Raw genomic sequence first — 15,615 nt, forward strand, 5'->3', positions numbered from 1 at the left:
TGCACCACCTCCTGTGTGTTTTCTAATCCATAGAAATAAGTAAGTGTTTAAACGCAAAACAACGTCAAGGAGAAGAGGATGAAGAAATGTGTCTGCTGGATCCTGGAGAGTTGAGTTTTTCGCCCCTCCACTGTACACGGGCCTGTCCGCTTTTCTGAGTGTGGCCCAGGGTTACCACTTTTGGCTCTGATAATTAACCCTGAGCCACACTTGGGAATATCACCAGGGAGATAATACGTGAAAATTTTTCTTTTTTTTTAAGTTCAGTATCTTTAAAGTAGGAGGATCAGCCATACTATGTCAGGAAAAAATATGTATGTATACTGTATAAGTAGATAAATACTTGATCTACCGTTTTTTTGGACCATAAGACGCACTTTTTCTCCCCCAAAAGTGTGTGTGTGGGGGGGGGGGGGAGTACTTGTGTCTTATGGTCCAAATGTAACAAATGAGACCAGCACCAGGAGCCCACACATACCCAGCAGCTGACCCTTGCATCCACCGCAACTTGCTCTTCCTCCATACAAGGCTCTGCCATATTAGCCAATCACTGCACTCACTGATCTCAGAGCGAGTGCAGTGATTGGCTAGTATGGCAGAGCCTTGTCCCGCCCTCAAGACCATTGGCCCCCACCTGATTGGCCAGCGGGAGTCTGAATGGGAACATATAGGAAGAGCGGCGAGTGCTGGTGCGATGGACGGCTGGGGTCAGTGTGTTTGGCCGGTGCAGCGGCCATGATTGACAGCATCCCCGCATTATTAGACGGCGGGCCGGGGCATCTGATAGCAATATATGAAGATCGAGGCCAACTAAAACAGTAAATTGATGCGGTGGACAGCGGGAGTTAGCGTGTCTGGCCACTGCAGCGGCTGTGATTAACAGCATCCCCAGGTGGATTGGCCAGCAGGCATCTGTATGAAACATATGAAGGCAGAGGCCAGGCAGAAAAGTGATGCGGTGGACAGCAGGGGAAAGCGTGTCTGGCTGCTGCAGCGGCCATGATTGACAGCGCCATCACGTGATTGGCCGGCGGGCATCTGAAAGGGACATATGGAAGAAGAGTAAGTGATGCGCTGGACGGTGACCTGGACAGAGAGAGGGGGACACAGGAGTAACAAAGAAAGGACATGGGGGACACAGAATGGACATAGCTAGACACAGAAAGGACTGAGGAGGACACAGAGGGACATAAAAGGTACAAGGGGGACCCAGACGATATAAAGGAGACACTAACATTTAGGGACATTAGAGGAAAAGGTTCATAAGACGCCCTTGTGCCATGGACGCACCAGGATAAGTATGTATATTTTTTTTCCTGATTTTTGTCCTCTAAACCTTGGTGCGTCTTATGGTCCGAACAATACGGTACTTACAAAACAGATGTATTGTACTATCCATGTTTTGATTTCAGTGAATTCTATATAGTAAATTAAGAGAATTCTGCTTCTGGAAGGGGCTATGTATTTTTCCCATAGTGTGAAGCTAAATCCTGATGTAATTTCCTCACTTAATTTTTTTTTAATTTCTCCTCCAATCTGATGTGTCATCTCTGACTTGCTTGTAAATACGTGTGAGCACAGGATCATGTTGCAGCCTCAGCCTGTCACACTGAAGTGTGCTCAGACCAATCAGTGAGAAGCAGAAATGTGGGAGGGGAGATGACAAGCTTTCTCCTTGGTGATGGAATAGAATAGAGGCTGGGTGACTGGGAAAAGATAACTACAGCAGTCACTGTTCTGAATAGATTGAAGAGCTTGCACTGCATGGTAAGGTTCCTGGCAGGAACGCGAACTTTTACACAAACCGAACCTTCCGCGGAAGTTCGCGAACGGTGTTCGCAAACCGAAAATCAGAGGTTCGCGACATCTGTATTCATGAATATGCCCCAAAACGTCAAATGCTTATGAATTTGCTCATTGTGAAGCTATGATTTAACCTGTAACAGATTTACTTAGTAAAAACAAGTAACTGTAAAAAGTAACAGTAATCCCTATGATTCAAAGTTGTTGTTTTTTTTATTATTATTTTTTATTCTCAGTTTTTTAACATCAACTTGTGCTTCGTTTTCGTCATTCCTGTGGTTTTTTTGTGTGATAACTATGTTATTGCCTTTTAGAAATGCTTTTAGTTGCTTTTATTGTCCTGTACTTATTTACTGTAAATCTCAGTGGAGACATTAAATATACATTAAGATACAACCAACTTACTTCTACGTACAGATAACACTTTTTTTTACGATTACCTGTTTGGATAGTGGATTTATTTGGACAGTATTTTTAAAGCAAGAAATGACATTTCATGACAGAATATCTTGCCAAATAAAAAAGCGAAGTGATAAAAAAAAATGTTTTACTAGTGAAATCACTGGTTATTTTAGTTATTTTTAACAATGCCTATAAAATCTCTTAATAAGTTATTATGTTCTTTTATTGTACATGGTGTTCTCTCTAAAAATAGTTTGGTTTGGTATGCTATCTTCCGTGTTGATGAAAAAAAATGATCTAGTAAATTAAATTTGTAATTGAAATACTTTTAGTTTTAAAGTAGAACTTTAGAGAGAAGTTTTTAAAAAAATCTGTTGTGGGAAAAAAGCATTACTTGTTTTTTTCAAGCTGACTACTAGTGTGGGCAGTTGACCAGCGTGAACGGGTGTTCGCATTGGGAATTCCATGTTCTGCCAGCGAATGCGAGCTTTTGGTCGCATTCACCAGTTGTAAATCCATTACCCATAGTGCCCAACTCCACTTTTAAATTCTGCTTAGCTGAGATGGGCAAAATGGAAGCTAACCTTCTTGTAAAACCTTCTTGTAAATTAACTACATTGATATGGTCTCAGGTGGACATGGGTTCATAAACATGTGTTTGCATTAGGAGTCACCTGTTTGCGGTGCTCCCATGATTCGCACTGCGCTATGTTCACCCAGTGACTACATTAATAGCAGGTCTCTCAATGGGCTCAAGTCACAAAACCGTGATAACTGTTATCACACTGTGAAAAGTGCTTCGTGCGAATTTTAGCATGAAAACGGTTACCACGCGCAAAAATTCAATAACAAGAATTTTTCACGCGTTAATGTTCCGTGTTCGCGCAATAAATTCACATTATCACGTGAATGCGAATTTTTACGTACGATAACCGTTTTTCGCACAAAAATACGCAAAGCACTTTTTCACAGCCGTGATAACAGTTATCACGGCTTTGTGAATCAAGCCCAATGTCTTCCTCTGATCATGCTGGAAACAGCCATGACCAGACACTATGAGCCTATAAAGATTACATCTGCAGCCTCAATTTCTGAGTACTTCTCAATTTACAATCACACTGGTCCTTGCTTTTAAAGGGAATCTCTGCTGCCATGTGTTATGTAGGGGCATTACACGATGGCACAAAATCACAGCATTTCAGTCAGCAAAAAGTCTCGACTCAACAATATTTAATCAACATTACTCTCTAATATTGATTGAAAACTATCAAATTGCAGATTTCAGACATTTTTCATTATCTTTTTGTATCAAAAATATTGTAGATGTTCCCAATGGCGGGTGGCCCATGATGCCGAGTGAGGCAGGTTCCTCGGGCGGCAATGGGCCCTGGTAACTGCTATTCAGTTTCCTCTGCACGGCAGCCAGGTCTCTGCTGTGCCTGTCTGATCAGAACTCCAGAAATCTTCTATGATGGAGGCAAGGGGCTGGGGAGGAACAAAGAGGAAGCACCCGCCACCACTGGCTCAGAAGGTAACAGAGCAGCGGCCACGGCAAGGGACGGGGGAGCGGGCAGGCACTGGGGGCAACTATACTAGTTACCTATACGGGGGGAGGGGAGCATCCTCACAATTTTGTCACAGGTGGCAAAAAGTCTAGTGCCGGCCCTTGATGTTCCTAATTTTGACCAATGCAGAAAGGTTGCTTTTTAAGCAAAGGAAGTGAGTATTTCATCCTATGTACACAGTTAAAGAGACACTGAAGCGAAAAAAAATTATGATATTATGATTTGTATGTGTAGTACAGCTAAGAAAAAAAAACATTAAGATCAGATACATCAGTCTAATTGTTTCCAGTACAGGAAGAGTTGAGAAACTCCAGTTGTTATCTCTATGCAAAAAAGCTATTAAGCTCTCCGACTAACTTGGTCGTGGAGAGGGCTGTTATCTGACTTTTATTATCTCAACTGTAATTGAACTGTTTCCTTTTCCTCTGGCAGAGGAGATGTCATTACTTCACAGACTGCTCTGAAAGACTCATTTTGAATGCTGAATGTTGTGTAATCTGCACATATTATAGGATAATGCAATGTTAGAAAAAACACTATATACCTGAAAATAAAAGTATGAGAATATTTTCTTTGCTGCTAATCTTCTAGTAATTATTCATAGTACACAACCAATTCATTATATCATATTTTTTTTTTCGCTTCAGTGTCTCTGTAAGTCAGATTATTATTTTTTAAAGATTTTATTTATTGATTTTAGTAGTAAAAATGTTTTTGTACCGTATTTATTGATTTTAAAATACAGATAGGGCTATATGCAACTCATAGGCAACACTTTTTCTCCTGAGTTTTCTCCTAGGTTATATTTCCACAGCTTATTATAAAATGCCTTTTAAACCATTAGAAAGCAAGAAAATAGTCAAAATAATTTTGAAAGTACAATTTAAAGGACACCAGAAGCGGGATATGGAGGCTGTCATATTTATTTCCTTTTAACTATTTTCGCCTTTTGGACGTGACTTTCATGTCCAAAAGGCTGCTGCGCGCGTCTGCGCGCTCCCATGCACGATCGTGCATGCGCTGGAGTGCTCCCGTGCCGCCCCCCGATAGCCCGGAGATCATTGAATGGGAACATTCAATGTTGATCATCCTTGTGCTTCCTGTAAGCGAGCACTCTCGCTTACAAGAAGGGAAGTAAACAAAATCACTGTGGCCATATGGTGGATAGTAAAACTACCTGCACATACATTTTTTTCACAGATAACACAATAAATTACATTTAAAATTAACTGTTTACCCCCCACACCCAAAAAATTCCCAAATAAAATGTTTAACTAAAAAAAAATTACAATTAAAAAAACAAAAAACAAACCATAAATAGTTACCTAAGGGTCTGAACTTTTTAAATATGCATGTCAAGAGGGTACATTACTAATATTTTTTACATTAAAAGCTTATAAATAGTGATGGACGCAAAACTGCAAAAATGCACCTTTATTTCCAAATAAAATATTGGCACCATACATTGTGATAGGGACATCATTTAAATGGTGTAATAACCGGGACAAATGGGCAAATAAAACGTATGGGTTTTAATTATGGTAGCATGTATTATTTTAAAGCTATAATGGCCCGAAAACCGAGAAATAATGAATTTTTTTCCATTTTTTCTTAATATTCCTGTTAAACGGCATTTAGAAAAAAATTATTACCAAAGTGTACCACCCAAAGAAAGCCTAATTGGTGGCGGAAAAAACAAGATATAGATCAATTAATTTTGATAAGTAGTGATAAAGTTATTGGCGAATGAAAGGGAGGTGAAAATTGCTCGGATGCATAAGGTGAAAAACGAGTGAAGGCTGAAGTGGTTAAGCAATACCAGACAGTTGCCTGACAGCCCTGCTGATCCTCTGCCTCTAATACTTTTAGCCATAGCCCCTGAACAAGCATGGAGCAGATCAGGTGCTCTGACATTATTGTCAGATTTGACAAGATAAACTGCATGCTCGTTTCTGGTGTGATTCAGACACTACTGCAACCAAACAGACCAGCAGGGCTGCCAGGCAACTGGTATTTAAAAAGAAATAAATATGACAGCTTCCATATTCTTCTCACTTCAGTTGTCCTTTAACCAAGTTTTGGGTACTTTTTAAATAGTAAAATGCTTACAAGTTATTTGAAACAGAATAAGAAAATTATCTCCTAGGAGATAACACAGTGGAAAAAAAATATTTGTATATAGATCACAAACACATACCTTGGGGCTGTGCGAATGCACACAGGCAAACCACACCCACGAACACAGAATAAAAAACATAAAACAAAACACTTAACTTACGCACCCCACCCAATTCACCCTCCCCCCTAAGATCGCCAAGGCAACAGAGAGTCAGCCCAGAGATCCAGGGGTTTAGGCTAGACATAACCAACATCAGTAATACATTAAACGGAGCAAGAGCGTATTAACAAAGTTAGTTTGCGTTCTTATCATCAATCCAGGGCTTCCATATTTTATTGAATTTTTAAAGGCTTCTTCCGGCAGTAAAGTCAGATTTTTGAGATCAATGGTAGTGTTGATGTTCGAATTCAGCATATCTAATTTGGAACCCACTAATAATCCTGAACACCACATTTCAGTACCGAAACAAGCAGACAGGGTCAGAGGGAGTTAACTTACTTGTGCTTAAAGAGAAACCATGACAAAGAATTGAACTTCATCCCAATCAGTAGCTGAAACCCCCTTTTACATGAGAAATCTTTTCCTTTTCACAAACGGATCATCAGGGGGCGCTGTATGGCTGATATTGTGGTGAAACCCCTCCCACAAGAAACCCTGAGGACCATGGTACTCCTGGCAGTTTCCTGTCTGTGAACCTTGTTACATTGTGGGAAATGGCTGTTGACAGCTGTTTCCAAATTCCAACTGCCAAAAAAGCAAGAAGCATCTACTTCCAGTGACATCAACTGCCAGCAGTAAAAATGTCACCATGTGATAAATGTCAGAATGTAAATCAGGGAGAGGAAAGCTTTTACAATGGGCAAATATTGACTAAATCATTTATACATAATTATTGTAAAAATGAAGCACTTTTTTATTACATTATTTTCACTGGAGTTCCCCTTTAAAAGGATCATAGTCACATAATTGAACTCCCCTGACCTTGTCCACTCGTTCAGTACTGAAATGGTGCTGAAGTGTGGTGTTAGGGAGTGTTCGGGGGTCCTGAATTCGAACCCCAACACTAATCATTGGTAATTCCCTGAAAACTGGCAAACATCTCGCTGTCTATTGTTCTCACTGAGGTATGTGTCTGCCCTGGTAAGCCTTTAATAAATTACAGCATTTTGAAACAGAATATTTATGGATGCAGTTGATTTTCTTTCTATCAGTTACATGACGCAAGCCTTGAAGAGAAGACCAGCAATTATTAATCAGAATTATCTGGTACCTTCCAGCGCAAAGATCACTGGGTTATGCTGAAGTGTTAGAAAGTGGAGATGCTGTACATTTGGTTCTGGGTAACAGTGACATCATATATGCAGCTTACCACTCCAGATAGATATCTTGTTCTATATTGTATGCTAATAAGAACTAGACATAATCATAGTGACATGCTGATTCTCAGGGCCGGCCTTAGGTTTCACAGCGCCCTGAGCGAAACCTGATTTTTGTGCCCCCCCTTCACCCTGTGAGTGCGTGCACACACAGGCACACACACAGGCCCATATGCAATTCACCTTTTCTCCTTTGTTAACTCCCAGGACAGTAGTTTCCAACCTTTTTAATGTTGTGACACATCACGCCAAATGCTCAGATCTCCATGACACATCACATATGTATAAAAATAAGAAAAAATACTATTAATAACCACGAATGGATGGAAAGAGCGCATTATCCACTTAAATACACTTAAAAATGAAGGCTAGAACCTCTCAGGAATATTAATAAAAACAATCAATGGGACAGTTAGCCCCCCCCCCCATTTAGAATGATAGCAAAGCACCGACAATTTGCACCACGCATTATAGCCGCAGTGCGCCCCCCAAAAAAAGCCCTCAGGCTCAGTATAGGTACGTAGCCAGGTATAGGTGCCCCCAGTATAGGATCTCATGTGTAGGTGCCCTCAATATAGATTGCTAAGCATAGGTGCCCCAGTATAGGAAGTCAGTTGTAGGTCTCCCCACATAGCGTAGGTGCCTCCAATATAGGTAGCCAGGTGTTGGTTCCCTCAGTAAAGGTAGCCAGCTATAGGTGCCTTCAGTATAGGAAATCAGGTGTAGGTGCCCTCAGTATAGGCAACCAGCTATAGGCGCCCCCTTGGAAGCCGGCGCCCTGAGTGACCGCTCCAGTCGCTCAGGTCAAAGGCCGGCTATGCTGATTCTGCTTATTCATTCACTCATTATATGTCATCCTAAATTAACAGTTTAAAGAATCCATTGTAGAGTCCTACAGAGATTTTATGTATAGAAAACAACAATTGTATTCCATTTATGTTGGCAGTGTAGCTTGCTACTGTTATATGTCTATAGGCAAGTTTCTTGGCACATTTTGGGCTCTTTAGTACCAACTGAGCATAATTTAAGTGCCACAGCCTACCTGAGTATTTTTGCTGGCCATGTCCACAGCATACTGATCTTCTGGTTGCCATTTGCAGCAGGACAATGCACAATGCAAAATGTATGCATCTTGGAACTGAGACAAACAAAAGGAAGTGCATTTGATTTTCCCAGTTCCAAGCTTCATACAATTTGCGTAAAACTTGCATGCAAGCCAAAATGATTCAAATGCCATTGAAAATCTTTACTCTAGCTTGTTTTTAAACAACACTATTACCTGGTAACTGAATAGTTTACTGTAGTTGCCACTGCAGAATGGCCTTGAGAGCCATTACCCCGGAGCGCCACACAAACACCTCTGTTTCATTGCAGAAAAAGCCGTATACACACACAAAATATTGTAAAATTAAAAATACACACAAATAGATGTACATTTGTACTTGAATAAAATGCACTATAAATGACTGTATGTCCCTGTGACTTAATTTGTGCCTGAGACGTTAATACCAGCAGCATTCATACTTACCTGGAGCTTTTTTCAGTCTCATGTCGGCCGTGGACTCCCTCAAAGTCCTTGCGGGTCGTTACATGCAGGGGCGTAACTAGACTCAATAGGGCCCCCTGCAAAAATGATAGCATGGGGCCCGCTTTGTCCCCGAACCCCACGTGATCGGGAGTCAGCGAATGGCAGCAGAGAGTGTTCTGCAGTGAAGCAGCATCTAAAAGCAGGAAAAAATTACACACGCTCCTGCACATGGCTTTTGTGAGTAAATGGGGAGGTTTCTTTGCTAATTGGCTGAACTTGCGGTTGGTGGGTTGGTGAGAGGAAGGTGGAGGGGCTCAGGCAGGGGTGATTGCTACACTCATGGTCCCATGGTAAGCATCGGCAAATTGTTATGTAGACACCTGAGATACCTGAGATCTGGTATTATTTGCATTAATTTGATTATACAAGATGGCTCCCTGTAATTGGGCTAACACTACAGGTTACTGTAAATGCAGCAAACCCTCCTTTACCTATTGATTCATGGAATAAATAGATGAAACAGAGGCCTGCTCAATTGTGGTTTTAAAATGACAAATCCCTATAGGACGTTCTAGTCACAAACTGGTAGGTTACAGGTGGACCTGCAGTTCCATGACAGTTGTTAACCAACAGAATTGCCCATTTTTTGACTAGATGTGCTCAGTCTGTGTGCCAGGCCTCAAAGGGGTATACTCAAGGCCTCTTTTACGGCCCTTTCACACAGGCAGCTGACAAGTGGTGAAGTCACCACCTGTCAGCTGCTCTCCTGCACAAGCACCCGGTACCGGCACTGTACTGGCGCCCCCCCCCTCACAGAGTGAGATCTGAGCACAACTGCAGCCGAGCTCAGACTCGATATGTCGCGGTTCTCTGCCTCCCAGTAACACCACCGTGTGTCAACGCTTGACATGCAAGGTGTTACAACCGCTGAAATTTGGCTGCAATTCAATTGCATCCAAATTTCACTGGTGTGCGGCAGACAGGAGGCTGAACTGCTCTGCAAACATGCTGTTCAGCCATCCATCTGAAAGGGGGCTAACACAGAGAGATGAACTGACTGCATGCTTGGCAGCATCATCTGCATACTGATGCACAATGCAGGTACTATGCAGTTCCTATACAGCATAAACCAGCATGTCAGCATGTCGCATGTCACATCTGGTATCAGGTATGCATGCATGGAACAGGTATGTGCAACTGCTCTCACTATTCTGAATGCTTTAAGCTGCCTGCAAGCGGCTAGCAGATCCACAGGACCAGTTCATGTGGAGTGAAAGCATCACTGTCAAGTGCCTTTGAGAAACGGCCCTAAATCTTTTTTTTTTCTTTCCCTCTTAGGAGTTGCTACAACTCGAAGGGGGAATAGTATGTATTGCTGCCAGGGATGCGAGCTGCAGCAGGGTGAGCCGTCATTCACTGTGCCCAGCTCGCCGGTGCAATGATAATATGTACGTGATTAGCAGAGGCGCACGATTTATTGAGTTCTACTTGAGAAATTGTAAGGAATAAAAAAACTGTGCGTAAAGAGGGAGTTCATTGCTCCTGTGTCATAATACAATGAAGATTAAAGACTGTTCATAATTAATGGTATTCGATAAACATTACAGCAAATGTTAGATACTCCCCAGGTATTACAGAATTATTTATGTAAAGTTGTCAGTTTAATATTTTGCTACAACTTGCTCACACACTTGCTCTGCTATACGGGAGCCTTGGATTATATGGAGTTAAAATAGTCTTGCTAATCTTCAGGGCTAGTGGGAGGTGAGTTCTTGATTTTCTAAATGCTTTCAGATGGCAGCATTTCCAGTGCTATGATAGATATTTTGGTAAATAACGTAGCAATTCTCCTGGAAAGTACTTGTGAGTGGTAATGGATTATCAATATGGAAATCTTTTCCACCTTTTCGTATAATCACAGATTCAATGTCCTCTGAGAATTCATTTGAAGCAGCTGAAAGAAGTGCCTCTTATTCATCATTTCACAGAATCATGAGCCATCTCCCCCATATTGATGTAATAGGTATTGTGTCATAATATGCAAACGTACTTCCACGTATTTCCACCGCACATCGTACTATCGTACAAGAGGGAAACAAAGTATCTCAAGAAAACTTTTTAAATCGCTTGACGGATAGACTACTGCCACTCCTCAGTTCTGTGCGTGTGCGTGTTTGTGTGTTTGTGTATACATTTATAAAGTAGTATAAATAGTTTGATTTTTGCAATTTCAGGAACAAGGTCCAAGTACGGCAGCAAATATGGGCATAGTTTACGGACATGTTTACACAAACAGCTTACAGTGGATTTGCATCCACTTTTTGGGCTGGAAAGTGTACTGGTTAAGAGCACTGCCCTTGACATTGGAGACCAGGGTTTGACTAGGGTCGGTACCTATTCAGTAAGGAGTCCTTAGGCAAGACTCCCTAACACTGCAGGGTGACCTCTTGAGCACATCCCAGCGGCTGCAGCTCTTGAGCGCTTTGAGTCCGACAGGACAAAAGCGCTATACAAATGTTCATATTATTATTATTTATATTATTATTTCACAAATCTGGATTTATAAAAAGAGGCATTTGTGCATCTAGATAGTATAATATATATCCTAGCCCTCTGAATATGAAGTGATGGCTGTGCTGCACAAAATCTTCTTACTTCTTATCAAGCTGTTTAGAACCTAGCAGTTGGATTAATGGATTGCTTTTACATTTTTTTTACTGGATTTGAAAGGCATTACTAATATTTTGTGGTTTTACCATCAGGGTACAGCTGGTCTTGATGGACTGAACGGACAAAAGGGATCCAAGGGTGACAGAGGGCTTCAAGGAGCAAAGGGAGATCAGGTATGAACAGGCGTAGCACTGAAAAGAGAAACATGCAGTGAATGGTGTTTTTTTATTATCAAATACTGTACATTATTAATAAACACAAACAGTTAACAATGTACTTAGTAACTTCATAGGACAAAGTGTAAACATCATCTTTACACATGTAATGAAGTATACAAAAATACCTAAGAATTTACTAGCACATATTCCTTGTACACAACAGGATACTAAATTGAACCCGAGGTGAGAGTGATATGGAGGCTGCCATATATATTTTCTTTTAAACAATAACTGTTGACTGGCAGCCCTGCTGGCTTATTTGGCTGTAGTAAAGTCTGAATAACACCAGAAACAAGCATGTGGCTAATCTTGCCAGTTCTGATAATATTGTCAGAAATACCTGATCTGCAGGCCCAGATTTCTGCAAAGGCCACAAAGGCCACGGCCTAGGGCGATAAAATCAGATAAGATCAGAAGGGCGGCAGGACTTGGAGAGAGAAGAGGTCATATGTCAAAGTAAATCATCTCCTCTGTTCCCGCAGCGCAGCCATCCAGCACCCTGCTCTGCACTAATAGCTGAATTCCAGAGTTCCCCAATCCCTGCACCTCTCACTTCCTGATGTGTTATAACAATCAGGATCAATCATAACTGTCACCTGATGATCCAATTATGATCGACATACAGTACAAGTGGATGTGAGAAATACCAGGGATTTACATTACAAAGCAGATAAAACTAAGTTCCGCTGAGTTCTAATGCAGGCATTCACAAACATTTCTGCTAGTTTCTTTGCCTTCTTTTTTACAGCTGTGACACTGACCCCAGCAGTTGTAAATTACACTTTCTTATCTAGCCGTAATTTATTGCTTTTTTTTCTTCCTAGCCAGTGATCTCATCTCTGCTTAAGTTAACTCTTTCCTGACTCAATTTCTGTCCGTCAGCTCCGACCATCTATGAGAACTGCTGCAGCCTGGAATAAAAATGCTGTATGCTTCCCTTTCATTGCTAAACTGTCACTGTCACCTGAGCTGTTACTATCTCTATGCTAGTGTGTATGGTTTGGCATCCTTCTGCTTTCCTGTAGCATTAGAGCATTCTACCATCTTAGCCATCAGTAAAAGCAGAGAGTTTTGAATCAGGATGATACCATTTATTGGCTTAAAAGAAAAAGAGTAATCTTTCTGCTAATAAGCCTTCTTCATACTTTGTTGCTGTATACTGCCAATATGTTATTATTATGTACATTCAGCATTCAAAAGAGATACGTAGATTTTTCAGCAAATATAAATAAATGTCATTCAGATGCTTTAAAGTGGAGCTGAACTCTTGCACAGGACAGAAGGAAAACAGAGAAATGCACCCTGTATGTATTTAGAGAGCCTTTCAAATTCTTCCACATCTGTGTCTAATCACAAATTTGATATCTTCCCTGTGTCACCTGACTGCCACAGCATATAAGCTTATTTTAAAGCACAAGATGTTAATATATTTGCTTCCATGAAAGTAGGAATTAGACACACTGTCTATTTATTGCAGGATTTGTATCAGCTGTAACAAAAATGTTTTTATGTAAAGGTTATGTTGTTGCGTATCTTTTAGAGCAGAGAGGAAGTTCTGAGTTCAGGTCCACATGAATTACAACCAAACATCCAAAGTGGGTCTTGACAGGATGTTTGCTACTTACCTGTTCTCTGTTTTGGATGGGCTTCTCTACATTGCTCTGCCCTGCCACCTGTTTGTGGCTCCGACTGCAGCCAGTCGCACAGAGGACAAAGAAGCAGCGCATGCTCTGGCCACTCACGCTCCCTGTCACCTGTTTGTGGCTCTGACTGCAGCCAGTCGCACAGAGGATAAAGAAGCAACGCATGCTGTGGCCACTTGCGCTCCCTGTAATTTCCTGCTCCTGCCCAGATGTGCACAGCAACCGAGGCCAGTATAGTGTTATGCATTCTTGACAAGTACCGATCATACATCACCGTAATTTCTCAAGTATGCATGCCCAGAACACTATCGGCTGCTGTGGACATTCGGGCAGGAGCGCAAATTTCTATCGTGAGAGGACAGAGCATCCACTGATTCTTTGTTCAATGAGGGGCACAGCAGCACAACTGAAATGGGCCCATTCAAACGCCAGAATGTTTTTTGGTGGTGGTGGTGGCGGGGGGGGGGGGGCCTTGGTGACAGCAGGCCTAGGGCACTGGTAAGTACATATCCGGCCCTGCTGATCTGCATATGCTTGTTCAGGGTCTTTGGCTACAAGTATTGGAGGCAGAGGATCAGCAAGACAGCCAGGCGACTGGTATTGCTTAAAAGGAAATAAATATGGTAGCCACCACATCACTGTCACCTCGGGTTCACTTTAAGAAACTTTCATTACCACTGTTCCAAGTGGAAATATAGTAAAATAAAGGGGAAAAAAAGGAAGGTGCAGGGGAAAGCGACAAGAACTAAGAGAAAGTGGTAGAGCATGTCAGATTTTACCAGTTTAGTCCAAATACTCCGTTTTTCTGAAAATAAGACAGGGTCTTATATTCTTTCACAAATATAGCCATGTCATCCCATTCTAGAAAATCATTATAATGCTCCAAACCCTGAATTCCATCATGAATTTCTTTGAACTTCCATGTGCAACAATCTGCATTTACAGATAGCCCGCCTCTTGCCAACCCTCAGGCCCGGTTCACATTAGCGTTTTTTCCGGATCGGAACAGGAACGTATACTGTACAAACGGAATGGATGTGAAAGGATCAAATGTTAACCTATGAATCCATTCGCATGCGTCCGTTGGTACGGATACGTTCCGTACGTTCCAGTCCCCAGACCTAAAAATTGCTGCAGGCCCTAATTTTCTGGACTGTTCTGCTTAGCGGAGCGGAACCTGACAAAAAATACTGCAGCATTGGGGCAATGGAAAACGGAATGTATTTTCACACTAGTTCCACGGGGGATGGGCTGACGCGAACCTGAGCGACAGGAGGGTGAGGGAGGGTTCAGCAGCCGGGCGGGTGGGTGAGGGAGGGTCTATACATACCTAATCGTTCATAGCAGCCGGCGGTAGAGGCTTCCGTCTTCTTCCGTGTCATGTGACTACATGACGCGTCATGTGACTAATCACATGACGCGCTGTATAGTCACAGCGGAAGAAGAGGAAGCCTCTACTGCCGGCTGCTACGGAAGATTAGGTATGTATTGCTGAGTGAAAATGGATCAGAACAATCATTGATCAGATCCGTTTTCACTATGTGAACCGGGCCACGGACAGAGCCATCCGGATCCGGTGAAGCGGAGATCGGATCCGCTCACCGGATCCTTTTGGCTCCAAAATGCAGTGTGAACCGGGCCTTATTGTTTTTGGGGTCTCGGGGGGTCATCTAAATGCAATTCTTTTGGGGGTGTCTGCATTCCTTGGTGAATGCCGGCCTATTGATCCTGCCGCATTTTATTGCTATTTGATTTTCATTTTTTACATGTATACCTTGGCTGCCTGCACACTATTTACATTGACTTTTTTATGAACTGTAGTTAGGCCTTATTTTTGGAACAGGGCTTAAATTTTGAGCATCCTCACAAATAGTAAGAATCGTGCAAGAGCTTATTGTTTGGGGTATGTCTAATTTTTGGGAACACAGGGATAGTATACTAAATAGGGGTTTATTCACTTAACCCTGGTAAAATGACAGGGGTTTACTGGTATTTCTGGAAGAAACACAGCACATGCATTGTTAGTATAATGATGTAGTATGTTATTCCAGCAACATGTGCATTGTGTACATATGGTATATAGTTTATTATACAGGCAGTATGGGTATTGTCTACATAACACGAGCTGTGAAAAACATTTGTGTAGATACCAGACAGGGCTAAATTGCACCCAGGGTGAGGCCGTAACAATTGCGCTCCCCCCAAGGATGACAGGTATAGGTGCCCGCAGTATAGGTTAGCCAGGTCTAGCTGCACCCAGTATAGGTAGCCAGCTATAGGTCCCCCCAGTA

General features: G+C 41.9%; 1 protein-coding gene across 1 annotated transcript in view; it reads left to right on the forward strand.

Moving 5' to 3' along the window:
- The window catches only part of LOC137562283 (collagen alpha-1(VII) chain-like), a 519,927-nt gene that overhangs the window by 398,760 nt on the left and 105,552 nt on the right, over positions 1-15,615 (forward strand). The window contains exon 87 of the mRNA XM_068273618.1: positions 11,556-11,636. Within this exon, the coding sequence (XP_068129719.1) occupies positions 11,556-11,636 (81 nt within the window). The remainder of the gene's footprint in view (positions 1-11,555; positions 11,637-15,615) is intronic.

Source organism: Hyperolius riggenbachi, chromosome 3 (assembly GCF_040937935.1).
Source record: "Hyperolius riggenbachi isolate aHypRig1 chromosome 3, aHypRig1.pri, whole genome shotgun sequence".
Taxonomy (NCBI): domain Eukaryota; kingdom Metazoa; phylum Chordata; class Amphibia; order Anura; family Hyperoliidae; genus Hyperolius; species Hyperolius riggenbachi.